Genomic DNA, 24,325 nt, shown 5'->3' with positions numbered 1-24,325 from the left:
ATGGCACCTTTCACAACCTTGGGATATCCCAAAATACTTTACAGCCAATGAAACACTGCTTGAAGTTTAGGAAATGCGATAGCAGGAAAATGTGTGATCACTTAATGTCAGTTATGTCCATGTCACAACCATTGATTAACGGCAAACAACTACAAAATTCACCTTTCTCAGTGCCAGCTCAATAGTGTGATGGCAGCCTCCTCCTCATCCTCAATGAGACAGGGATCTGGGGCTCCACTTTCTTGAAGTCATGAGTAGGCTCTGCAACTACTGCCAGTACTTTGGATTCCCCCCAGCTGGCGCACAGCTCCTATCTATAGCCTACATTACCTGCCCACATTCTGCGCTTCCTGTGTCCTTCAAGGGAGAGGTCAGTTCAGTTGGGCAGGTATGGTATCTCATTTATATCATGCCCTGGCAGTTGGTCATTCTTTACAACTGAATAGCATTGGAACAGACATGACGGAAGATGTGCATACAGAATTGATGCACAGGTAAGATCCACTCGTCCTTTCAGCCTGTCCCACAAGCTTTGACCTCACAATACAAATGCTCCCCACCTAACAGTCTGTGTCATTTCCTGGAAGAGACAGAAACAACAAATTTATTTTAAAAACAAGCCAATGCGGGGGATAGAAGTTAGGCAATTCCTCTCCGATATCCTATAATTTCTATCATCAATATTCTTTCAAGCTGATCCTCTAATGTGTCTACACGTGAATTGGGACTGTAACCCTTGATCATTACAGTCACAGCTTCTATGAGAGATACAGGGGCTACACTTTGGCCCTCTGTCCCTTGTGTTCCATATTGAATGTCTCAGATCAGGGTAATTAATATGTGAAGTTTATAATAAGAGTTAATGAGGGATAGTTAGTAATCATAGATAAACCTGAAACATGGCCAGGTGGTACTGCCTTCTGATCAATGTGGTGTCCTTGTGGTTTAGTGTCATTTAACACAAATTTGTAAATTGTTTACAGGAGACAAATGTCCTTGGATTTAAAGGTCCCAGGAAGATGACAGTGATTATCCCAGCGATGGATGAGGACCAAGAACGTATTCCCTTCCGACCACGCAATGTGAGTTTGAAGGAAACATTAAATATGTGGGTCTTTATGACCTTTCACCAAGTAATTGAGTTCCTTGTCTCTTGACCAGGTTCTCATCTGAGATACAGGGACGTAAATTTCAGGAAATGATCTGCTAGCAGAGTAAAACAAACACCACCCCCACTCTTCAACCCTCACACTGGGGTAATGGTGTAAACCACGCCCCCCCTTTACTGGAGTAATGGGGCAAACATCCCCACCTCCCCCAACCCCTCTCAACTGGAGTAAAGGGGAAAACCACTCTCCCCCACTGGCGTAATGGGGAAACCAAACCCCCCCCCAACTGGAGTGATGGGGCAAACTACTCCCCACCTTACTGGGGTAATGGTGCAAACCATCCCCCTCCACCCCACCCCACCCCCTCCCCACCCCCTCCCCACCCCCACTGGAGTAATGGGGCAAATCTCTCACCCCCACTGGAGTAATGGGGAAAACCACTCTCCCCCACTGGAATAATGGGGAAACCAACCCCCCCCCCCCAACTGGAGTGATGGGGCAAACTACTCCCCCCCAACTGGGATAATGGTGCAAACCACTAGCACCCTCCCCTCCCAACTGGAGTAATGGGTCTAATCTCTCACCCCCATTGGAGTAATGGGTCTAATCTCTCCCTCCACCCCACTGGAGTAATGGGGCAAATCTCTCCCCCTCACTGGAGTAATGGGGCAAATCTTTCCCCCCCACTGGAGTAATGAGGCAAATCTTCCCCCCCCCCCCACTGGAGTAATGGGGCAAATCTCTCCCTCTCACTGGAGTAATGTGGCAAATCTCTCCCCCCCCCCACTCTCTGGAGTAATGGGGCAAATCTCTCCCCCTCACTGGAGTAATGGGGCAAATCTTTCCCCCCCACTGGAGTAATGAGGCAAATCTTCCCCCCCCCCCCCCCACTGGAGTAATGGGGCAAATCTCGCCCCCTCATCGGAGTAATGAGGCAAATCTCTCCCCCTCACTGGAGTAATGGGACAAATCTCTCCCCCTCACTGGAGTAATGAGGCAAATCTCTCCCCCCCCCCACTCACTGGAGTAATGGGGCAAATCTCTCCCCCTCACTGGAGTAATGGGGCAAATCTCTCCCCCTCACTGGAGTAATGAGGCAAATCTCTTCCCCCACCCCTTCACTGGAGTAATGGGGCAAATCTTGCCCCCTCACTGGAGTAATGAGGCAAATCTCTTCCCCCCTCCCTCACTGGAGTAATGGGGCAAATCTCTCCCCCTCACTGGAGTAATGGGACAAATCTCTCCCCCTCACTGGAGTAATGGGGCAAATCTCTCCACCTCACTGGAGTAATGGGGCAAATCTCTCCCCCTCACTGGAGTAATGGGGCAAATCTCTCCCCCACACTGGAGTAATGGGGCAAATCTCTCCCCCCCACTGGAGTAATGGGGCAAATCTCTCCCCCCTACTGGAGTAATGGAGTAAACACTCACCCTTCATCTGCTGCAGTAAACTGTCCCATCCCATTTCAATCAACCAGATTCTGTGAAATATGCACACTTCCTTGATCAATCAGCTTACATTGTATCAAACAGAGTAAATTAAAGCTTTATAACAATGCAAATTTTCTGATGGCCTGAATCAGTGCCTGAAACCCCAGCACATTGGGTTAGAGATTCCAGCTTTGGCGCTGAACTGAGGGCTCAGGGCCTATAAAGTTGCCCCAGATTGTTGAGTAATGTGGGCCGTGCATTTGCAGAGGGAGGTGAAGTAATGAGGAAATGTGATCATCCCTTTAGGACAGAGATGGTCTGCTCTCGAGACGGCAAAGTAAAAACATGGAGAACTTAATCGAGCTGCACAATAAGACTCCAGTGTGGAACAATGATACTCAGTCTTATGTGTTAAACTTCCATGGGAGAGTGACACATGCTTCAGTGAAGAATTTCCAAATAGTCCACGAGAATGATGGTAAGTTACATGCACAATCTGTCATGTTTATACTGAGTAAATACTTTAAGTATCTGTTTATGTGAATATAACGGCCTCTCTTAGGTTTTAGAATTCTGCTCCACTCTCATTTGATTTTTGTCCTTTTGCTATCTCACGGAGAGGCCTCGGAGAGCTGCTCGCAGACCTAAAACTCTCTGACTTTGGCCGAGTGTCAGAGGAACCTGGCCTCTTCTCACATCACTGTGTCTTTAGAGTGAGTCTCACAGTCGGTGTCACTACTCTGTGTCTTTAGGGAGCATCACACACTCAGTGTATCCCCTCGGTGTCTTTAGGGAGCGTCGCACACTCAGTATCTCTCCTCTCTGTCATTAGGGAGGGTCTCACAGTCAGTGTCTCTCCTCTGTGTCTTTAGGGAGTGTCTCACACTCAGTATCTCTCCTCTCTGTCATTAGGGAGGGTCTCACAGTCAGTGTCTCTCCTCTGTGTCTTTAGGGAGTGTCTCACACTCAATATCTCTCCTCTCTGTCATTAGGGAGGGTCTCACAGTCAGTGTCTCACCTCTGTGTCTTTAAGGAGGGTCTCACAGTCAGTGTCTCTCCTCTGTGTCTTTTGGGAGCATCTCACAGTCAGAGTCTCTCCTCTGTGTCTTTAAGGAGAGTTTCACAGTCAGTGTCTCTCCTCTGTGTCTTTAGGAAGCATCTCATAGTAAGTGTCTCTCCTCTATCACCTTAAGGCGGGTCTCACAGTCACTGTCTCTCCTCTGTGTCTTTAGGGGGTGTCTCAAGATCAGTGTCTCTCCTCTGTGTCTTGAAGGAGCGTCTCACAGTCAGTAACCCTCCTCCGTGTCTTTAGGGGGCGTCTCACAGTCAGTGTCTCTCCTCTGTGTCTTCAAGTAGGGTCTCACAGACAGTGTATATCTCCTCTGTCATTTTAAGGATCGTCTCACAGTCAGTATCTCTCCTCTGTGTCGTCAAGGAGGGTCTCACAGTCAGTGTCTCTCCTCTGTGTCTTTAGGTAGCATCTCACAGTCAGGGTCTCTCCTCTGTGTCTTTGGGGAACGTCTCACAGTCAGTGTCTCTCCACTGTATCTTTAGGGAGCGTCTCACAGTTAACGTCTCTCCTCTGTGTCTTTCGGGAGGGTCTCACCGTCAGAGTTTCTCCTCTATGGATTTTAGGAGGGTATCAATATCAGTGTCTCTCCTCTGTGTCTTTGGGGAATGTCTCACAATCAGTGTCTCTCCTCTGTGACTTTAGGGAGCGTCTTACAATCAGTATCCCTCCTCTGTGCCTTTAAGGAGAGTCTCACAGTTGGTATCTCTCCTCTGTGTCTTCAAGGAGGGTCTCATAGTCAGTGTCTCTCCACTGTGTCTTTTGGGAGCGTCTTACAGTTAATGTCTCTCCTCTGTGACTTTAGGGAGGGTCTCACAGTCAGAGTTTCTCCTCTGTGTCTTTTAGGAGGGTCTCAATGTCAGTGTCTCTCCTCTGTGTCTTTGGGGAGCGTCTCACAGTCAGTGTCTCTCCTCTGTGTCTTTAGGGAGGCTCTCACAGTCAGAGTCTCTCCTCTGTGTCTTTTGGGAAGGTCTCACATTCAGTGTCTCTCATCTCTGTCTTTAGGGAGCGTCTCACAGTCAGTGTCTGTCCTCTGTGTCTTTAAGGAGTGTGTTGCAATCAGTATCTCTCCTCTGTGTCTTTAGGGAGAGTCTCACATTCAGTATCCCCCCTCTGTGTCTTTAGAGAGCATCTCAAAGTCAGTGTATCTCCTCTGGGTCTTTAGGGAGCATCTCACAGTGAGTGGAGGTACTCTGTGTCTTCTGGGAAGGTCTCACAGTATGTGTCTCGCCTCTGCGTCTTTGGGGGCGTCTCACATACGGTGCCATTCCTCTGTGTCTATATGGAACGTCTCACAGTCAGTGCCTCTCCTCTGTGTCTTTCAGCAGGGTCTCAGAGTCAGTGTCTTTCCTCAGTGTCTTTAAGGAGCATCTCACAGTCAGTATCTCTACTGTGTCTTCAGTGAGGGTCTCACAGCCAGTGTCTGTCCTCTGTGACTTTAGGGTGGGTCTCACATTCAGTGTCTCTCCTCTGTGTCTTTAAGGAGCATCTTACAGTCAGTATCTCTCCTCTGTGTCTTTAAGGAGCGTCTTACAGTCAGTATCTCTCCTCTGTGTCTTCAAGGAGGCTCTCACACTCATTATTTCTCCTCTGTGTATTCAAGGAGGGTCTCACAGTCAGTGTCTCTCCTCTGTGTCTTTAGGGAGCGTCTCAGAGTCAGTGTCTCTCCTCTGTGATTTAGGGAGTATCTCACAGTCAGTGTCTCTCCTCTGTGTCTTTAGGGAGTGTCTCACAGTCAGTGTCTGTCCTCTGTGTCTTTAAGGAGTGTGTTGCAATCAGTATCTCTCCGCTGTGTCTTTAGGGAGCGTCTCACAGTTAATGTCTCTCCTCTGTGTCTTTAGGGAGGGTCTCACAGTCAGAGTCTCCCCTCTGTGTCTTTTAGGAGGGTCTCAATGTCAGTGTCTCTCCTCTGTGTCTTTAAGGAGCGTCTCACAGTCAGTATCTCTCCTCTGTGTCTTCAAGGAGGCTCTCACACTCAGTATCTCTACTCTGTGTTTTCAAGGAGAGTCTCACAGTCAGTGTCTCCCCTCTGTGTCTTTCAGGAGGGCATCACAGTCAGTGTCTCTCCTCTGTGTCTTTAGGGAGCGTCTTACAATGAGTGTATCTCCTCTGTGTCTTTAAGGAGCATCTCACAGTCAGTTTCCCTCCTCTGTGTCTTCAAGGAGGGTCTCACAGTCAGTGTCTCTCCTCTGTGTCTTTAGCGAGGGTCTCATGGTCAGTATATCTCCTCTGGGTCTTTGGGGAACGTCTCACAGTCAGTGCCTCTCCTATGTGTCTTTAAGGAGGGTCTGACAGGCAGCGTCTCTCCTCTGTGTCTTTAAGGAGCATGTCACATTCAGTGTCTCACCTCTGTGTCTTTAGGTAGCATCTCACAGTCATTGTCTCTCCTCCGTGTCTTTGGGGAGGGTCTCACAATCAGTGTCTCTCCTCTGTGACTTTTGGGAGGGTCTCACAGTCAGTGTCTCTCCTCCATGTCTTTAAGGAGTGTGTTGCAATCAGTATCTCTCCTCTGTGTCTTTAAGGTGCGTCTCACAGTCAATGTCTCTCCTCTGTGTCTTTAGGGAGCGTCTCAGAGTCAGTGTCTCTCCTCTGTGATTTAGGGAGTATCTCACAGTCAGTGTCTCTCCTCTGTGTCTTTAGGAGCATCTCACAGTCAGTGTCTCTCCTCCATGTCTTTAAGGAGTGTGTTGCAATCAGTATCTCTCCTCTGTGTCTTTAGGCAGGTTCTCACATTCAGTATGCCCCCTCTGCATCTTTAAAGTGCATCTCACAGTCAGTATCTCTCCTCTGTGTCTTCTGGGAGCATCTCACTGTCAGTATCTCTCCTCTGTGTATTCAAGGAGGGTCTCACAATCAGTGTCTCTCCTTTGTGTCTTTAAGGTGCGTCTCACAGGCAGTGTCTCTCCTCTGTGTCTTCTGGGAGGGTCTCACAGTCAGTGTCTCTCCTCTGTGTGTTTAGGGAGCGTCTCAGTGTCAGTGTCTCTCCTCTGTGTCTTTAGGGAGCGTCTCACAGTCAGTGTCTGTCCTCTGTGTCTTTAAGGAGTGTGTTGCAATCAGTATCTCTCCGCTGTGTCTTTAGGGAGCGTCTCACAGTTAATGTCTCTCCTCTGTGTCTTTAGGGAGGGTCTCAAAGTCAGAGTCTCTTCTCTGTGTCTTTTAGGAGGGTCTCAATGTCAGTGTCTCTCCTCTGTGTCTTTAAGGAGTGTCTCACAGTCAGTATCTCTCCTCTGTGTCTTCAAGGAGGCTCTCACACTCAGTATCTCTACTCTGTGTTTTCAAGGAGAGTCTCACAGTCAGTGTCTCCCCTCTGTGTCTTTCAGGAGGGCATCACAGTCAGTGTCTCTCCTCTGTGTCTTTAGGGAGCGTCTTACAATGAGTGTATCTCCTCTGTGTCTTTAAGGAGCATCTCACAGTCAGTTTCCCTCCTCTGTGTCTTTCAGGAGGGTCTGACAGGCAGCGTCTCTCCTCTGTGTCTTTAAGGAGCATGTCACATTCAGTGTCTCACCTCTGTGTCTTTAGGTAGCATCTCACAGTCATTGTCTCTCCTCTGTGTCTTTGGGGAGGGTCTCACAATCAGTGTCTCTCCTCTGTGACTTTTGGGAGGGTCTCACAGTCAGTGTCTCTCCTCCATGTCTTTAAGGAGTGTGTTGCAATCAGTATCTCTCCTCTGTGTCTTTAAGGTGCGTCTCACAGTCAATGTCTCTCCTCTGTGTCTTTAGGGAGCGTCTCACAGTCAGTGTCTCTCCTCTGTGTCTTTAGGGAGCATCTCACAGTCAGTGTCTCTCCTCCATGTCTTTAAGGAGTGTGTTGCAAGCAGTATCTCTCCTCTGTGTCTTTAGGGAGGTTCTCACATTCAGTATGCCCCTTCTGCATCTTTAAAGTGCATCTCACAGTCAGTATCTCTCCTCTGTGTCTTCTGGGAGCATCTCACTGTCAGTATCTCTCCTCTGTGTCTTTTAGGAGGGTCTCAATGTCTATGTCTCTCCTCTGTGTCTTTAAGGAGTATCTCACAGTCAGTATCTCTCCTCTGTGTCTTCAAGGAGGCTCTCACACTCAGTATCTCTACTCTGTGTTTTCAAGGAGAGTCTCACAGTCAGTGTCTCCCCTCTGTGTCTTTCAGGAGGGCATCACAGTCAGTGTCTCTCCTCTGTGTCTTTAGGGAGCGTCTTACAATGATTGTATCTCCTCTGTGTCTTTAAGGAGCATCTCACAGTCAGTTTCCCTCCTCTGTGTCTTTCAGGAGGGTCTGACAGGCAGCGTCTCTCCTCTGTGTCTTTAAGGAGCATGTCACATTCAGTGTCTCACCTCTGTGTCTTTAGGTAGCATCTCACAGTCATTGTCTCTCCTCCGTGTCTTTGGGGAGGGTCTCACAATCAGTGTCTCTCCTCTGTGACTTTTGGGAGGGTCTCACAGTCAGTGTCTCTCCTCCATGTCTTTAAGGAGTGTGTTGCAATCAGTATCTCTCCTCTGTGTCTTTAAGGTGCGTCTCACAGTCAATGTCTCTCCTCTGTGTCTTTAGGGAGCGTCTCACAGTCAGTGTCTCTCCTCTGTGTCTTTAGGGAGCATCTCACAGTCAGTGTCTCTCCTCCATGTCTTTAAGGAGTGTGTTGCAATCATTATCTCTCCTCTGTGTCTTTAGGGAGGTTCTCACATTCAGTATGCCCCCTCTGCATCTTTAAAGTGCATCTCACAGTCAGCATCTCTCCTCTGTGTCTTCTGGGAGCATCTCACTGTCAGTATCTCTCCTCTGTGTATTCAAGGAGGGTCTCACAATCAGTGTCTCTCCTTTGTGTCTTCAAGGAGGGTCTCACAGTCAGTATCTCTCCTCTGTGTCATTAGGGAGCATCCCATAATTAGTGTCTCTCCTCTATCACTTTAAGGAGCGTCTCACAGTCAGTATCTCTCATCTGTGACTTTAAGGAGCATCTCACAGTCAATGTCTCTCCTCTGTGTCTTTCGGAAGGGTCTCACAGTCAGTGTCTCTCCTCTGTGTTTTTAAGGAGCGTCTCACAGTCCGTGCCTCTCCTCTGTGTCTTTAGGTAGCGTCTCACAGTCAGGGTCTCTCCTCAGTGTCTTTGGGGAACGTCTCACAGTCAGTGTCTCTCCACTGTGTCTTCAAGGAGTGTCTCACAGACAGTGTCTCTCCTCTGTGTCTTTTGGGAGAGTTTCACAGTCAGTGTTTCTCCTCTTTGTCTTTAAGGAGCATCTCACAGACAGTGTCTCTCCTCTGTGTCTTTTGGGAGAGTTTCACAGTCAGTGTCTCTCTGTGTATTCAAGGAGGGTTTCACAATCAGTGTCTCTCCTCTGTGTCTTTAAGGTGCGTCTCATAGTCAGTGTCTCGCCTCTGTGTCTTTAGGGAGCGTCTCACAATCAGTGTCTCTCCTGTTGTGATTTAGGGAGTATCTCACAGTCAATGTCTCTCCTCTGTGTCTTTAGGGAGCGTCTCACAGTCGGTATCTCTCCTCTGTGTCTTCAAGGAGGGTCTCACACTCAGTATCTCTACTCTGTGTTTTCAAGGAGAGTCTCACAGTCAGTGTCTCCCCTCTGTGTCTTTCAGGAGGGTCTCACAGTCAATGTCTCTCCTCTGTGACTTTAGGTAGTGTCTCACAGTCAGGGTCTCTCCTCTGTGTCTTTGTGGATCGTCTCACAGTCAGTGTCTCTCCACTGTGTCTTTAGGGAATGTCTCACAGTTAATGTCTCTCCTCTGTGTCTCTAGGGAGGCTCTCACAGTCAGAGTCTCTCCTCTGTGTCTTTAGCAAGAGTCTCACGGTCAGTGTCTCTCCTCTGTGTCTTTAAGGTGCATCTCACAGGCAGTGTCTCTCCGCTGTGTCTTTAGGGAGCATCTCACAGTCAGTGTCTCTTCTCTGTGTCTTTAAGGAGGGTCTCAAACTCAGTGTCTCTCCTCTGCATCTTTAGGGAGGGTCTCACAGTCGGTGTCTCTTCTCTGTGTCTTTAAGGTGCGTCTCACAGGCAGTGTCTCTCCTCTGTGTCTTCTGGGAGGGTCTCACAGTCAGTGTCTCTCCTCTGTGTGTTTAGGGAGCGTCTCAGTGTCAGTGTCTCTCCTCTGTGTCTTTAGGGAGCGTCTCACAGTCAGTGTCTGTCCTCTGTGTCTTTAAGGAGTGTGTTGCAATCAGTATCTCTCCGCTGTGTCTTTAGGGAGCGTCTCACAGTTAATGTCTCTCCTCTGTGTCTTTAGGGAGGGTCTCACAGTCAGAGTCTCTCCTCTGTGTCTTTTAGGAGGGTCTCAATGTCAGTGTCTCTCCTCTGTGTCTTTAAGGAGTGTCTCACAGTCAGTATCTCTCCTCTGTGTCTTCAAGGAGGCTCTCACACTCAGTATCTCTACTCTGTGTTTTCAAGGAGAGTCTCACAGTCAGTGTCTCCCCTCTGTGTCTTTCAGGAGGGCATCACAGTCAGTGTCTCTCCTCTGTGTCTTTAGGGAGCGTCTTACAATGAGTGTATCTCCTCTGTGTCTTTAAGGAGCATCTCACAGTCAGTTTCCCTCCTCTGTGTCTTTCAGGAGGGTCTGACAGGCAGCGTCTCTCCTCTGTGTCTTTAAGGAGCATGTCACATTCAGTGTCTCACCTCTGTGTCTTTAGGTAGCATCTCACAGTCATTGTCTCTCCTCTGTGTCTTTGGGGAGGGTCTCACAATCAGTGTCTCTCCTCTGTGACTTTTGGGAGGGTCTCACAGTCAGTGTCTCTCCTCCATGTCTTTAAGGAGTGTGTTGCAATCAGTATCTCTCCTCTGTGTCTTTAAGGTGCGTCTCACAGTCAATGTCTCTCCTCTGTGTCTTTAGGGAGCGTCTCACAGTCAGTGTCTCTCCTCTGTGTCTTTAGGGAGCATCTCACAGTCAGTGTCTCTCCTCCATGTCTTTAAGGAGTGTGTTGCAAGCAGTATCTCTCCTCTGTGTCTTTAGGGAGGTTCTCACATTCAGTATGCCCCTTCTGCATCTTTAAAGTGCATCTCACAGTCAGTATCTCTCCTCTGTGTCTTCTGGGAGCATCTCACTGTCAGTATCTCTCCTCTGTGTCTTTTAGGAGGGTCTCAATGTCTATGTCTCTCCTCTGTGTCTTTAAGGAGTATCTCACAGTCAGTATCTCTCCTCTGTGTCTTCAAGGAGGCTCTCACACTCAGTATCTCTACTCTGTGTTTTCAAGGAGAGTCTCACAGTCAGTGTCTCCCCTCTGTGTCTTTCAGGAGGGCATCACAGTCAGTGTCTCTCCTCTGTGTCTTTAGGGAGCGTCTTACAATGATTGTATCTCCTCTGTGTCTTTAAGGAGCATCTCACAGTCAGTTTCCCTCCTCTGTGTCTTTCAGGAGGGTCTGACAGGCAGCGTCTCTCCTCTGTGTCTTTAAGGAGCATGTCACATTCAGTGTCTCACCTCTGTGTCTTTAGGTAGCATCTCACAGTCATTGTCTCTCCTCCGTGTCTTTGGGGAGGGTCTCACAATCAGTGTCTCTCCTCTGTGACTTTTGGGAGGGTCTCACAGTCAGTGTCTCTCCTCCATGTCTTTAAGGAGTGTGTTGCAATCAGTATCTCTCCTCTGTGTCTTTAAGGTGCGTCTCACAGTCAATGTCTCTCCTCTGTGTCTTTAGGGAGCGTCTCACAGTCAGTGTCTCTCCTCTGTGTCTTTAGGGAGCATCTCACAGTCAGTGTCTCTCCTCCATGTCTTTAAGGAGTGTGTTGCAATCATTATCTCTCCTCTGTGTCTTTAGGGAGGTTCTCACATTCAGTATGCCCCCTCTGCATCTTTAAAGTGCATCTCACAGTCAGCATCTCTCCTCTGTGTCTTCTGGGAGCATCTCACTGTCAGTATCTCTCCTCTGTGTATTCAAGGAGGGTCTCACAATCAGTGTCTCTCCTTTGTGTCTTCAAGGAGGGTCTCACAGTCAGTATCTCTCCTCTGTGTCATTAGGGAGCATCTCATAATTAGTGTCTCTCCTCTATCACTTTAAGGAGCGTCTCACAGTCAGTATCTCTCATCTGTGACTTTAAGGAGCATCTCACAGTCAATGTCTCTCCTCTGTGTCTTTCGGAAGGGTCTCACAGTCAGTGTCTCTCCTCTGTGTTTTTAAGGAGCGTCTCACAGTCCGTGCCTCTCCTCTGTGTCTTTAGGTAGCGTCTCACAGTCAGGGTCTCTCCTCAGTGTCTTTGGGGAACGTCTCACAGTCAGTGTCTCTCCACTGTGTCTTCAAGGAGTGTCTCACAGACAGTGTCTCTCCTCTGTGTCTTTTGGGAGAGTTTCACAGTCAGTGTTTCTCCTCTTTGTCTTTAAGGAGCATCTCACAGACAGTGTCTCTCCTCTGTGTCTTTTGGGAGAGTTTCACAGTCAGTGTCTCTCTGTGTATTCAAGGAGGGTTTCACAATCAGTGTCTCTCCTCTGTGTCTTTAAGGTGCGTCTCATAGTCAGTGTCTCGCCTCTGTGTCTTTAGGGAGCGTCTCACAATCAGTGTCTCTCCTGTTGTGATTTAGGGAGTATCTCACAGTCAATGTCTCTCCTCTGTGTCTTTAGGGAGCGTCTCACAGTCGGTATCTCTCCTCTGTGTCTTCAAGGAGGGTCTCACACTCAGTATCTCTACTCTGTGTTTTCAAGGAGAGTCTCACAGTCAGTGTCTCCCCTCTGTGTCTTTCAGGAGGGTCTCACAGTCAATGTCTCTCCTCTGTGACTTTAGGTAGTGTCTCACAGTCAGGGTCTCTCCTCTGTGTCTTTGTGGATCGTCTCACAGTCAGTGTCTCTCCACTGTGTCTTTAGGGAATGTCTCACAGTTAATGTCTCTCCTCTGTGTCTCTAGGGAGGCTCTCACAGTCAGAGTCTCTCCTCTGTGTCTTTAGCAAGAGTCTCACGGTCAGTGTCTCTCCTCTGTGTCTTTAAGGTGCATCTCACAGGCAGTGTCTCTCCTCTGTGTCTTTAGGGAGCATCTCACAGTCAGTGTCTCTTCTCTGTGTCTTTAAGGAGGGTCTCAAACTCAGTGTCTCTCCTCTGCATCTTTAGGGAGGGTCTCACAGTCGGTGTCTCTTCTCTGTGTCTTTAGGGAGCATCTCACAGTCAGTATCTCTCATCTGTGTCTTTAAGGAGCATCTCACAGTCAATGTCTCTCCTCTGTGTCTTTAGGAAGGGTCTCACAGTCAGTGTCTTTCCTCTGTGTTTTTAAGGAGCGTCTCACAGTCCGTGCCTCTCCTCTGTGTCTTTAGGTAGTGTCTCACAGTCAGGGTCTCTCCTCAGTCTCTTTGGGGAACGTCTCACAGTCAATGTCTCTCCACTGTGTCTTTAGGGAGCATCTTACAATCAGTATCTCTCCTATGTGTCTTCAAGGAGTGTCTCACAGACAGTGTCTCTCCACTGTGTCTATTGGGAGAGTTTCACAGTCAGTGTCTCTCCTCTGTGTCTTTAAGGAGGGTCTGACAGGCAGCGTCTCTCCTCTGTGTCTTTAAGGAGCATGTCACATTCAGTGTCTCACCTCTGTGTCTTGAAGGGAACGTCTCATGGGTTAATGTCTCTCCTCTATCAGTTAAAGTAGAGTCTCACAGTCACTGTCTCTCCTCTGTGTCTTTAGGGTGCGTCTCAGAGTCAGTGTCTCTACTCTGTGTCTTTAAGGAGGGTCTGACAGGCAGTGCCTCTCCTCTGTGTCTTTAGGTAACATCTCACAAACAGTGTCTCAACTCTGTATCTTTAGGAAGCATCTCACAGTCAGTGTCTCTTCTCTGTGTCTTTAAGGAGGGTCTCAAACTCAGTGTCTCTCCTCTGCATCTTTAGGGAGGATCTCACAGTCAGTTTCTCTTCTCTGTGTCTTTAGGGAGCATCTCACAGTCAGTGTCTCTCCTCTGTTTCTTTAAGGAGCATCTCACAGTCAGTGTCTCTCCTCAGTGTCTTTGGGGAACGTCTCACAGTCAGTGTCTCGCCTCTGTGTCTTTAGGGAGCGTCTTACATTTAGTATCTCTCCTCTGTGTCTTCAAGGAGGGTCTCACATTCAATGTCTCTCCTCTGTGTCTTCAAGGAGGCTCTCACACTCAGTATCTCTACTCTGTGTTTTCAAGGAGGGTCTCACAGTCAGTGTCTCCCCTCTGTGTCTTTAGGTAGCGTCTCACAGTCAGGGTCTCCCCTCAGTGTCTTTGGGGAACGTCTCACAGTCAGTGTCTATCCACAGTGTCTTCAAGGAGTGTCTCACAGACAGTGTCTCTCCTCTGTGGCTTTTGGGAGAGTTTCACAGTCAGTGTTTCTCCTCTGTGTCTTTAGGGAGGTTCTCACATTCACTACGCCCCCTCTGCATCTTTAAAGTGCATCTCACAGTCAGTATCTCTCCTCTGTGTCTTTAAGGTGCGTCTCATAGTCAGTGTCTCGCCTCTGTGTCTTTAGGGAGCGTCTCACAATCAGTGTCTCTCCTGTTGTGATTTAGGGAGTATCTCACAGTCAATGTCTCCCCTCTGTGTCTTTAGGGAGCGTCTCACAGTCGGTATCTCTCCTCTGTGTCTTCAAGGAGGGTCTCACACTCAGTATCTCTACTCTGTCTTTTCAAGAAGAGTCTCACAGTCAGTGGCTCCCCTCTGTGTCTTTCAGGAGGGTCTCACAGTCAATGTCTCTCCTCTGTGACTTTAGGTAGTGTCTCACAGTCAGGGTCTCTCCTCTGTGTCTTTGTGGATCGTCTCACAGTCAGTGTCTCTCCACTGTGTCTTTAGGGAATGTCTCACAGTTAATGTCTCTCCTCTGTGTCTCTAGGGAGGCTCTCACAGTCAGAGTCTCTCCTCTGTGTCTTTAGCGAGGGTCTCACGGTCAGTGTCTCTCCTCTGTGTCTTCAAGGAGGGTCTCACAATCAGTGTCTCTCCCCTATGTCTTTAAGGTGCATCTCACAGGCAGTGTCTCTTCTCTGTGTCTTTAAGGAGGGTCTCAAACTCAGTGTCTCTCCTCTGCATCTTTAGGGAGGGTCTCACAGTCAGTGCCTCTTCTCTGTGTCTTTAGGGAGCATCTCACAGTCAGTATCTCTCATCTGTGTCTTTAAGGAGCATCTCACAGTCAATGTCTCTCCTCTGTGTCTTTAGGAAGGGTCTCACAGTCAGTGTCTTTCCTCTGTGTTTTTAAGGAGCGTCTCACAGTCCGTGCCTCTCCTCTGTGTCTTTAGGTAGCGTCTCACAGTCAGGGTCTCTCCTCAGTCTCTTTGGGGAACGTCTCACAGTCAATGTCTCTCCACTGTGTCTTTAGGGAGCATCTTACAATCAGTATCTCTCCTATGTGTCTTCAAGGAGTGTCTCACAGACAGTGTCTCTCCACTGTGTCTTTTGGGAGAGTTTCACAGTCAGTGTCTCTCCTCTGTGTCTTTAAGGAGGGTCTGACAGGCAGCGTCTCTCCTCTGTGTCTTTAAGGAGCATGTCACATTCAGTGTCTCACCTCTGTGTCTTGAAGGGAGCGTCTCATGGTTAGTGTCTCTCCTCTATCAGTTAAAGTAGAGTCTCACAGTCACTGTCTCTCCTCTGTGTCTTTAGGGTGCGTCTCAGAGTCAGTGTCTCTACTCTGTGTCTTTGGGGAACGTCTCACAATCAGTGCCTCTCCTCTGTGCCTTTAGTGAGTGTGTTACATTCTGTATCTCTCCTCTGTGTCTTCAAGGAGGGTCTCACGGTCAGTGTCTCTCCTCTGTGTCTTTAAGGAGGGTCTGACAGGCAGTGCCTCTCCTCTGTGTCTTTAGGTAACATCTCACAAACAGTGTCTCAACTCTGTATCTTTAGGTAGCATCTCACAGTCAGTGTCTCTCCTCTGTGTCTTCAAGGAGGGTCTCACGGTCAGTGTCTCTCCTCTGTGTCTTTAAGGAGGGTCTGACAGGCAGTGCCTCTCCTCTGTGTCTTTAGGTAACATCTCACAAACAGTGTCTCAACTCTGTATCTTTAGGTAGCATCTCACAGTCAGTGTCTCTTCTCTGTGTCTTTAAGGAGGGTCTCAAACTCAGAGTCTCTTCTCTGCATCTTTAGGGAGGATCTCACAGTCAGTTTCTCTTCTCTGTGTCTTTAGGGAGCATCTCACAGTCAGTGTCTCTCCTCTGTGTCTTTAAGGAGCATCTCACAGTCAGTGTCTCTCCTCAGTGTCTTTGGGGAACGTCTCACAGTCAGTGACTCGCCTCTGTGTCTTTAGGGAGCGTCTTACATTTAGTATCTCTCCTCTGTGTCTTCAAGGAGGGTCTCACAGTCAATGTCTCCCTTTGTGTCTTTTGGGAGAGTTTCACAGTCAGTGTCTCTCCTCTGTGTCTTTAAGGAGCGTCTCACAGACAGTGTCTCTCCTCTGTGTCTTTTGGGAGAGTTTCATAGTCAGTGTCTCTCCTCTGTGTATTCAAGGATGGTCTCACAATCAGTGTCTCTCCTCTGTGTCTTCAAGGTGCGTCTCACAGTCAATGTCACTCCTCTGTGTCTTTAGCGAGGGTCTCATGGTCAGTATATCTCCTCTGGGTCTTTGGGGAACGTCTCACAGTCAGTGCCTCTCCTATGTGTCTTTAAGGAGGGTCTGACAAGCAGCGTCTCTCCTCTGTGTCTTTAAGGAGCATGTCACATTCAGTGTCTCACCTCTGTGTCTTTAGGTAGCATCTCACAGTCATTGTCTCTCCTCCGTGTCTTTGGGGAGGGTCTCACAATCAGTGTCTCTCCTCTGTGACTTTTGGGAGGGTCTCACAGTCAGTGTCTCTCCTCCATGTCTTTAAGGAGTGTGTTGCAATCAGTATTTCTCCTCTGTGTCTTTAAGGTGCGTCTCACAGTCAATGTCTCTCCTCTGTGTCTTTAGGGAGCGTCTCAGAGTCAGTGTCTCTCCTCTGTGATTTAGGGAGTATCTCACAGTCAGTGTCTCTCCTCTGTGTCTTTAGGGAGCATCTCACAGTCAGTGTCTCTCCTCCATGACTTTAAGGAGTGTGTTGCAATCAGTATCTCTCCTCTGTGTCTTTAGGCAGGTTCTCACATTCAGTATGCCCCCTCTGCATCTTTAAAGTGCATCTCACAGTCAGTATCTCTCCCCTGTGTCTTCTGGGAGCATCTCACTGTCAGTATCTCTCCTCTGTGTATTCAAGGAGGGTCTCACAATCAGTGTCTCTCCTTTGTGTCTTTAAGGTGCGTCTCACAGGCAGTGTCTCTTCTCTGTGTCTTCTGGGAGGGTCTCACAGTCAGTGTCTCTCCTCTGTGATTTAGGGAGTATCTCACCGTCAGTGTCTCTCCTCTGTGTCTTTAGGGAGCGTCTCACAGTCAGTGTCTGTCCTCTGTGTCTTTAAGGAGTGTGTTGCAATCAGTATCTCTCCGCTGTGTCTTTAGGGAGCGTCTCACAGTTAATGTCTCTCCTCTGTGTCTTTAGGGAGGGTCTCACAGTCAGAGTCTCTCCTCTGTGTCTTTTAGGAGGGTCTCAATGTTAGTGTCTCTCCTCTGTGTCTTTAAGGAGTGTCTCACAGTCAGTATCTCTCCTCTGTGTCTTCAAGGAGGCTCTCACACTCAGTATTTCTACTCTGTGTTTTCAAGGAGAGTCTCACAGTCAGTGTCTCCCCTCTGTGTCTTTCAGGAGGGCATCACAGTCAGTGTCTCTCCTCTGTGTCTTTAGGGAGCGTCTTACAATGAGTGTATCTCCTCTGTGTCTTTAAGGAGCATCTCACAGTCAGTTTCCCTCCTCTGTGTCTTTAAGGAGGGTCTGACAGGCAGCGTCTCTCCTCTGTGTCTTTAAGGAGCATGTCACATTCAGTGTCTCACCTCTGTGTCTTTAGGTAGCATCTCACAGTCATTGTCTCTCCTCCGTGTCTTTGGGGAGGGTCTCACAATCAGTGTCTCTCCTCTGTGACTTTTGGGAGGGTCTCACAGTCAGTGTCTCTCCTCCATGTCTTTAAGGAGTGTGTTGCAATCAGTATCTCTCCTCTGTGTCTTTAAGGTGCGTCTCACAGTCAATGTCTCTCCTCTGTGTCTTTAGGGAGCGTCTCACAGTCAGTGTCTCTCCTCTGTGTCTTTAGGGAGCATCTCACAGTCAGTGTCTCTCCTCCATGTCTTTAAGGAGTGTGTTGCAAGCAGTATCTCTCCTCTGTGTCTTTAGGGAGGTTCTCACATTCAGTATGCCCCCTCTGCATCTTTAAAGTGCATCTCACAGTCAGTATCTCTCCTCTGTGTCTTTAGGGAGCGTCTCGCAGTCAGTGTCTCTCCTCTGTGTCGTTAGGGAGCATCTCACAGTCAGTGTCTCTCCTCCATGTCTTTAAGGAGTGTGTTGCAATCAGTATCTCTCCTCTGTGTCTTTAGGCAGGTTCTCACATTCAGTATGCCCCCTCTGCATCTTTAAAGTGCATCTCACAGTCAGTATCTCTCCTCTGTATCTTCTGGGAGCATCTCACTGTCAGTATCTCTCCTCTGTGTATTCAAGGAGGGTCTCACAATCAGTGTCTCTCCTTTGTGTCTTTAAGGTGTGTCTCACAGGCAGTGTCTCTCCTCTGTGTCTTCTGGGAGGGTCTCACAGTCAGTGTCTCTCCTCTGTGTGTGTAGGGAGCGTCTCAGTGTCAGTGTCTCTCCTCTGTGTCTTTAGGGAGTATCTCACCGTCAGTGTCTCTCCTCTGTGTCTTTAGGGAGCGTCTCACAGTCAGTGTCTGTCCTCTGTGTCTTTAAGGAGTGTGTTGCAATCAGTATCTCTCCGCTGTGTCTTTAGGGAGTGTCTCACAGTTAATGTCTCTCCTCTGTGTCTTTAGGGAGGGTCTCACAGTCAGAGTCTCTCCTCTGTGTCTTTTAGGAGGGTCTCAATGTCAGTGTCTCTCCTCTGTGTCTTTAAGGAGTGTCTCACAGTCAGTATCTCTACTCTGTGTTTTCAAGGAGAGTCTCACAGTCAGTGTCTCCCCTCTGTGTCTTTCAGGAGGGCATCACAGTCAGTGTCACTCCTCTGTGTCTCTAGGGAGCGTCTTACAATGAGTGTATCTCCTCTGTGTCTTTAAGGAGCATCTCACAGTCAGTTTCCCTCCTCTGTGTCTTTAAGGAGGGTCTGACAGGCAGCGTCTCTCCTCTGTGTCTTTAAGGAGCATGTCACATTCAGTGTCTCACCTCTGTGTATTTAGGTATCATCTCACAGTCATTGTCTCTCCTCCGTGTCTTTGGGGAGGGTCTCACAATCAGTGTCTCTCCTCTGTGACTTTTGGGAGGGTCTCACAGTCAGTGTCTCTCCTCCATGTCTTTAAGGAGTGTGTTGCAATCAGTATCTCTCCTCTGTGTCTTTAAGGTGCGTCTCACAGTCAATGTCTCTCCTCTGTGTCTTTAGGGAACGTCTCACAGTCAGTGTCTCTCCTCGGTGTCTTTAGGGAGCATCTCACAGTCAGTGTCTCTCCTCCATGTCTTTAAGGAGTGTGTTGCAAGCAGTATCTCTCCTCTGTGTCTTTAGGGAGGTTCTCACATTCAGTATGCCCCCTCTGCATCTTTAAAGTGCATCTCACAGTCAGTATCTCTCCTCTGTGTCTTCTGGGAGCATCTCACTGTCAGTATCTCTCCTCTGTGTATTCAAGGAGGGTCTCACAATCAGTGTCTCTCCCTTGTGTCTTTAAGGTGCGTCTCACAGGCAGTGTCTCTCCTCTGTGTCTTCTGGGAGGGTCTCACAGTCAGTGTCTCTCCTCTGTGTCTTTAGGGAGCGTCTCAGTGTCAGTGTCTCTCCTCTGTGATTTAGGGAGTATCTCACCGTCAGTGTCTCTCCTCTGTGTCTTTAGGGAGAGTCTCACAGTCAGTGTCTGTCCTCTGTGTCTTTAAGGAGTGTGTTGCAATCAGTATCTCTCCGCTGTGTCTTTAGGGAGCGTCTCACAGTTAATGTCTCTCCTCTGTGTCTTTAGGGAGGGTCTCACAGTCAGAGTCTCTCCTCTGTATCTTTTAGGAGGGTCTCAATGTTAGTGTCTCTCTGTGTCTTTAAGGAGTGTCTCACAGTCAGTATCTCTCCTCTGTGTCTTCAAGGAGGCTCTCACACTCAGTATCTCTACTCTGTGTTTTCAAGGAGAGTCTCACAGTCAGTGTCTCCCCTCTGTGTCTTTCAGGAGGGCATTACAGTCAGTGTCACTCCTCTGTGTCTTTAGGGAGCGTCTTACAATGAGTGTATCTCCTCTGTGTCTTTAAGGAGCATCTCACAGTCAGTTTCCCTCCTCTGTGTCTTTAAGGAGGGTCTGACAGGCAGCGTCTCTCCTCTGTGTCTTTAAGGAGCATGTCACATTCAGTGTCTCACCTCTGTGTATTTAGGTAGCATCTCACAGTCATTGTCTCTCCTCCATGTCTTTGGGGAGGGTCTCACAATCAGTGTCTCTCCTCTGTGACTTTTGGGAGGGTCTCACAGTCAGTGTCTCTCCTCCATGTCTTTAAGGAGTGTGTTGCAATCAGTATCTCTCCTCTGTGTCTTTAAGGTGCGTCTCAAAGTCAATGTCTCTCCTCTGTGTCTTTAGGGAGCGTCTCACTGTCAGTGTCTCTCCTCTGTGTCTTTAGGGAGCATCTCACAGTCAGTGTCTCTCCTCCATGTCTTTAAGGAGTGTGTTGCAAGCAGTATCTCTCCTCTGTGTCTTTAGGGAGGTTCTCACATTCAGTATGCCCCCTCTGCATCTTTAAAGTGCATCTGACAGTCAGTATCTCTCCTCTGTGTCTTTAGGGAGTGTCTCACAGTCAGTGTCTCTCCTCTGTGTCTTTAGGGAGCATCTCACAGTCAGTGTCTCTCCTCCATGTCTTTAAGGAGTGTGTTGCAATCAGTATCTCTCCTCTGTGTCTTTAGGCAGGTTCTCACATTCAGTATGCCCCCTCTGCATCTTTAAAGTGCATCTCACAGTCAGTATCTCTCCTCTGTATCTTCTGGGAGCATCTCACTGTCAGTATCTCTCCTCTGTGTATTCAAGGAGGGTCTCACAATCAGTGTCTCTCCTTTGTGTCTTTAAGGTGTGTCTCACAGGCAGTGTCTCTCCTCTGTGTCTTCTGGGAGGGTCTCACAGTCAGTGTCTCTCCTCTGTGTGTTTAGGGAGCGTCTCAGTGTCAGTGTCTCTCCTCTGTGATTTAGGGAGTATCTCACCGTCAGTGTCTCTCCTCTGTGTCTTTAGGGAGCGTCTCACAGTCAGTGTCTGTCCTCTGTGTCTTTAAGGAGTGTGTTGCAATCAGTATCTCTCCGCTGTGTCTTTAGGGAGCGTCTCACAGTTAATGTCTCTCCTCTGTGTCTTTAGGGAGGGTCTCACAGTCAGAGTCTCTCCTCTGTGTCTTTTAGGAGGGTCTCAATGTCAGTGTCTCTCCTCTGTGTCTTTAAGGAGTGTCTCACAGTCAGTATCTCTCCTCTGTGTCTTCAAGGAGGGTCTCACACTCAGTATCTCTACTCTGTGTTTTCAAGGAGAGTCTCACAGTCAGTGTCTCCCCTCTGTGTCTTTCAGGAGGGTCTCACAGTCAATGTCTCTCCTCTGTGACTTTAGGTAGTGTCTCACAGTCAGGGTCTCTCCTCTGTGTCTTTGTGGATCGTCTCACAGTCAGTGTCTCTCCTCTGTGTCTTTAGGGAATGTCTCACAGTTAATGTCTCTCCTCTGTGTCTCTAGGGAGGCTCTCACAGTCAGAGTCTCTCCTCTGTGTCTTTAGCAAGAGTCTCACGGTCAGTGTCTCTCCTCTGTGTCTTTAAGGTGCATCTCACAGGCAGTGTCTCTCCTCTGTGTCTTTAGGGAGCATCTCACAGTCAGTGTCTCTTCTCTGTGTCTTTAAGGAGGGTCTCAAACTCAGTGTCTCTCCTCTGCATCTTTAGGGAGGGTCTCATGGTCGGTGTCTCTTCTCTGTGTCTTTAGGGAGCATCTCACAGTCAGTATCTCTCATCTGTGTCTTTAAGGAGCATCTCACAGTCAATGTCTCTCCTCTGTGTCTTTAGGAAGGGTCTCACAGTCAGTGTCTTTCCTCTGTGTTTTTAAGGAGCGTCTCACAGTCCGTGCCTCTCCTCTGTGTCTTTAGGTAGTGTCTCACAGTCAGGGTCTCTCCTCAGTCTCTTTGGGGAACGTCTCACAGTCAATGTCTCTCCACTGTGTCTTTAGGGAGCATCTTACAATCAGTATCTCTCCTATGTGTCTTCAAGGAGTGTCTCACAGACAGTGTCTCTCCACTGTGTCTATTGGGAGAGTTTCACAGTCAGTGTCTCTCCTCTGTGTCTTTAAGGAGGGTCTGACAGGCAGCGTCTCTCCTCTGTGTCTTTAAGGAGCATGTCACATTCAGTGTCTCACCTCTGTGTCTTGAAGGGAACGTCTCATGGTTAGTGTCTCTCCTTTATCAGTTAAAATAGAGTCTCACAGTCACTGTCTCTCCTCTGTGTCTTTAGGGTGCGTCTCAGAGTCAGTGTCTCTACTCTGTGTCTTTAAGGAGGGTCTGACAGGCAGTGCCTCTCCTCTGTGTCTTTAGGTAACATCTCACAAACAGTGTCTCAACTCTGTATCTTTAGGTAGCATCTCACAGTCAGTGTCTCTTCTCTGTGTCTTTAAGGAGGGTCTCAAACTCAGTGTCTCTCCTCTGCATCTTTAGGGAGGATCTCACAGTCAGTTTCTCTTCTCTGTGTCTTTAGGGAGCATCTCACAGTCAGTGTCTCTCCTCTGTTTCTTTAAGGAGCATCTCACAGTCAGTGTCTCTCCTCAGTGTCTTTGGGGAACGTCTCACAGTCAGTGTCTCGCCTCTGTGTCTTTAGGGAGCGTCTTACATTTAGTATCTCTCCTCTGTGTCTTCAAAGAGGGTCTCACATTCAATGTCTCTCCTCTGTGTCTTTTGGGAGAGTTTCACAGTCAGTGTCTCTCCTCTGTGTATTCAAGGATGGTCTCACAATCAGTGTCTCTCCTCTGTGTCTTTAAGGTGCGTCTCACAGTCAATGTCTCTCCTCTGTGTCTTTAGGGAGGTTCTCACATTCACTACGCCCCCTCTGCATCTTTAAAGTGCATCTCACAGTCAGTATCTCTCCTCTGTGTCTTTCAGGAGGTTCTCACAGTCAGTGTCTCTCCCCTGTGTCTTCAGGGAGCAGCTCATAGTCGGTGTCTCTCCTCTGTGCCTTTAGGGAGCGTCTCACAGTCAGTGTCTCTCCTTTGTGACTATAGGTAGCGCCTCGCAGTCAGGGTCTCTCCTCTGTGTCTTTGGGGATCGTCTCACAGTCAGTGTCTCTCCACTGTGTCTTTAGGGAGCATCTCACAGTTAATGTCTCTCCTCTGTGTCTTTAGGGAGGCTCTCACAGTCAGAGTCACTCCTCTGTGTCTTTTGGGAAGGTCTCACATTCAGTGTCTCTCCTCTGTGTCTTTAGGGAGCGTCTCACAGTCAGTGTCTGTCCTCTGTGTCTTTAGGGAGATTCTCACATTCAGTATACCCCCTCTGTGTCTTTAGGGAGCATCTCAAAGTCAGTGTATCTCCTCTATGTCTTTAGGAAGCATCTCACAGTGAGTGGAGCTACTCTGTGTCTTCTGGGAAGGTCTCACAGTATGTGTCTCGCCTCTGTGTCTTTGGGGGCGTCTCACATACGGTGCCATTCCTCTGTGTCTATAGGGAGCGTCTCACAGTCAGTGCCTCTCCTCTGTGTCTTTCAGGAGGGTCTCAGAGTCAGTGTCTTTCCTCAGTGTCTTTAAGGAGCATCTCACAGTCAGTATCTCTCTACTGTGTCTTCAGTGAGGGTCTCACAGTCAGTGTCTGTCCTCTGTGACTTTAGGGTGGGTCTCACATTCAGTGTCTCTCCTCTGTGTCTTTAAGGAGCATCTTACAGTCAGTATCTCTCCTCTGTGTCTTTAAGGAGCGTCTTACAGTCAGTATCTCTCCTCTGTGTCTTCAAGGAGGCTCTCACACTCATTATTTCTCCTCTGTGTATTCAAGGAGGTCTCACAGTCAGTGTCTCTCCTCTGTGTCTTTAGGGAGCGTCTCAGAGTCAGTGTCTCTCCTCTGTGATTTAGGGAGTATCTCACAGTCAGTGTCTCTCCTCTGTGTCTTTAGAGAGTGTGTTGCAATCAGTATCTCTCCACTGTGTCTTTAGGGAGCGTCTCACAGTTAATGTCTCTCCTCTGTGTCTTTAGGGAGGTTCTCACATTCACTACGCCCCCTCTGCATCTTTAAAGTGCATCTCACAGTCAGTATCTCTCCTCTGTGTCTTTCAGGAGGTTCTCACAGTCAGTGTCTCTCCCCTGTGTCTTTAGGGAGCATCTCACAGTCAGTGTCTCTCCTTTGTGACTATAGGTAGCGCCTCACAGTCAGGGTCTCTCCTCTGTGTCTTTAGGGAGCGTCTCACAGTTAATGTCTCTCCTCTGTGTCTTTAGGGAGCGTCTCACAGTCAGAGTCTCTCCTCTGTGTCTTTTGGGAAGGTCTCACATTCAGTGTCTCTCCTCTGTGTCTTTAGGGAGATTCTCACGTTCAGTATCCCCCCTCTGTGTCTTTAGGGAGCATCTCAAAGTCAGTGTATCTCCTCTGTGTCTTTAGGAAGCATCTCACAGTGAGTGGAGCTACTCTGTGTCTTCTGGGAAGGTCTCACATTATGTGTCTCGCCTCTGTCTCTTTGGGGGCGTCTCACAATCGGTGCCATTCCTCTGTGTCTATAGGGAGCGTCTCACAGTCAGTGCCTCTCCTCTGTGTCTTTCAGGAGGGTCTCAGAGTCAGTGTCTTTCCTCAGTGTCTTTAAGGAGCATCTCACAGTCAGTATCTCTCTACTGTGTCTTCAGTGAGGGTCTCACAGTCAGTGTCTGTCCTCTGTGACTTTAGGGTGGGTCTCACATTCAGTGTCTCTCCTCTGTGTCTTTAAGGAGTATCTTA

The 24,325-nt window shown here is 48.5% G+C and overlaps 1 protein-coding gene across 1 annotated transcript in view; it reads left to right on the top strand.

Moving 5' to 3' along the window:
* LOC121282410 (tubby-related protein 3-like) overlaps positions 1–24,325 on the top strand; it is a 193,707-nt gene that overhangs the window by 64,933 nt on the left and 104,449 nt on the right. The window contains exons 15-16 of the mRNA XM_041196126.1: positions 984–1,082; positions 2,847–3,018. Coding sequence (XP_041052060.1) covers positions 984–1,082; positions 2,847–3,018 — 271 coding nt within the window. The remainder of the gene's footprint in view (positions 1–983; positions 1,083–2,846; positions 3,019–24,325) is intronic.

Source organism: Carcharodon carcharias, chromosome 9, assembly GCF_017639515.1.
Source record: "Carcharodon carcharias isolate sCarCar2 chromosome 9, sCarCar2.pri, whole genome shotgun sequence".
Lineage (NCBI taxonomy): Eukaryota > Metazoa > Chordata > Chondrichthyes > Lamniformes > Lamnidae > Carcharodon > Carcharodon carcharias.
Note: the sequence above shows the minus strand (reverse complement) of the source record. Positions and strands in the feature narration are given on the sequence as shown.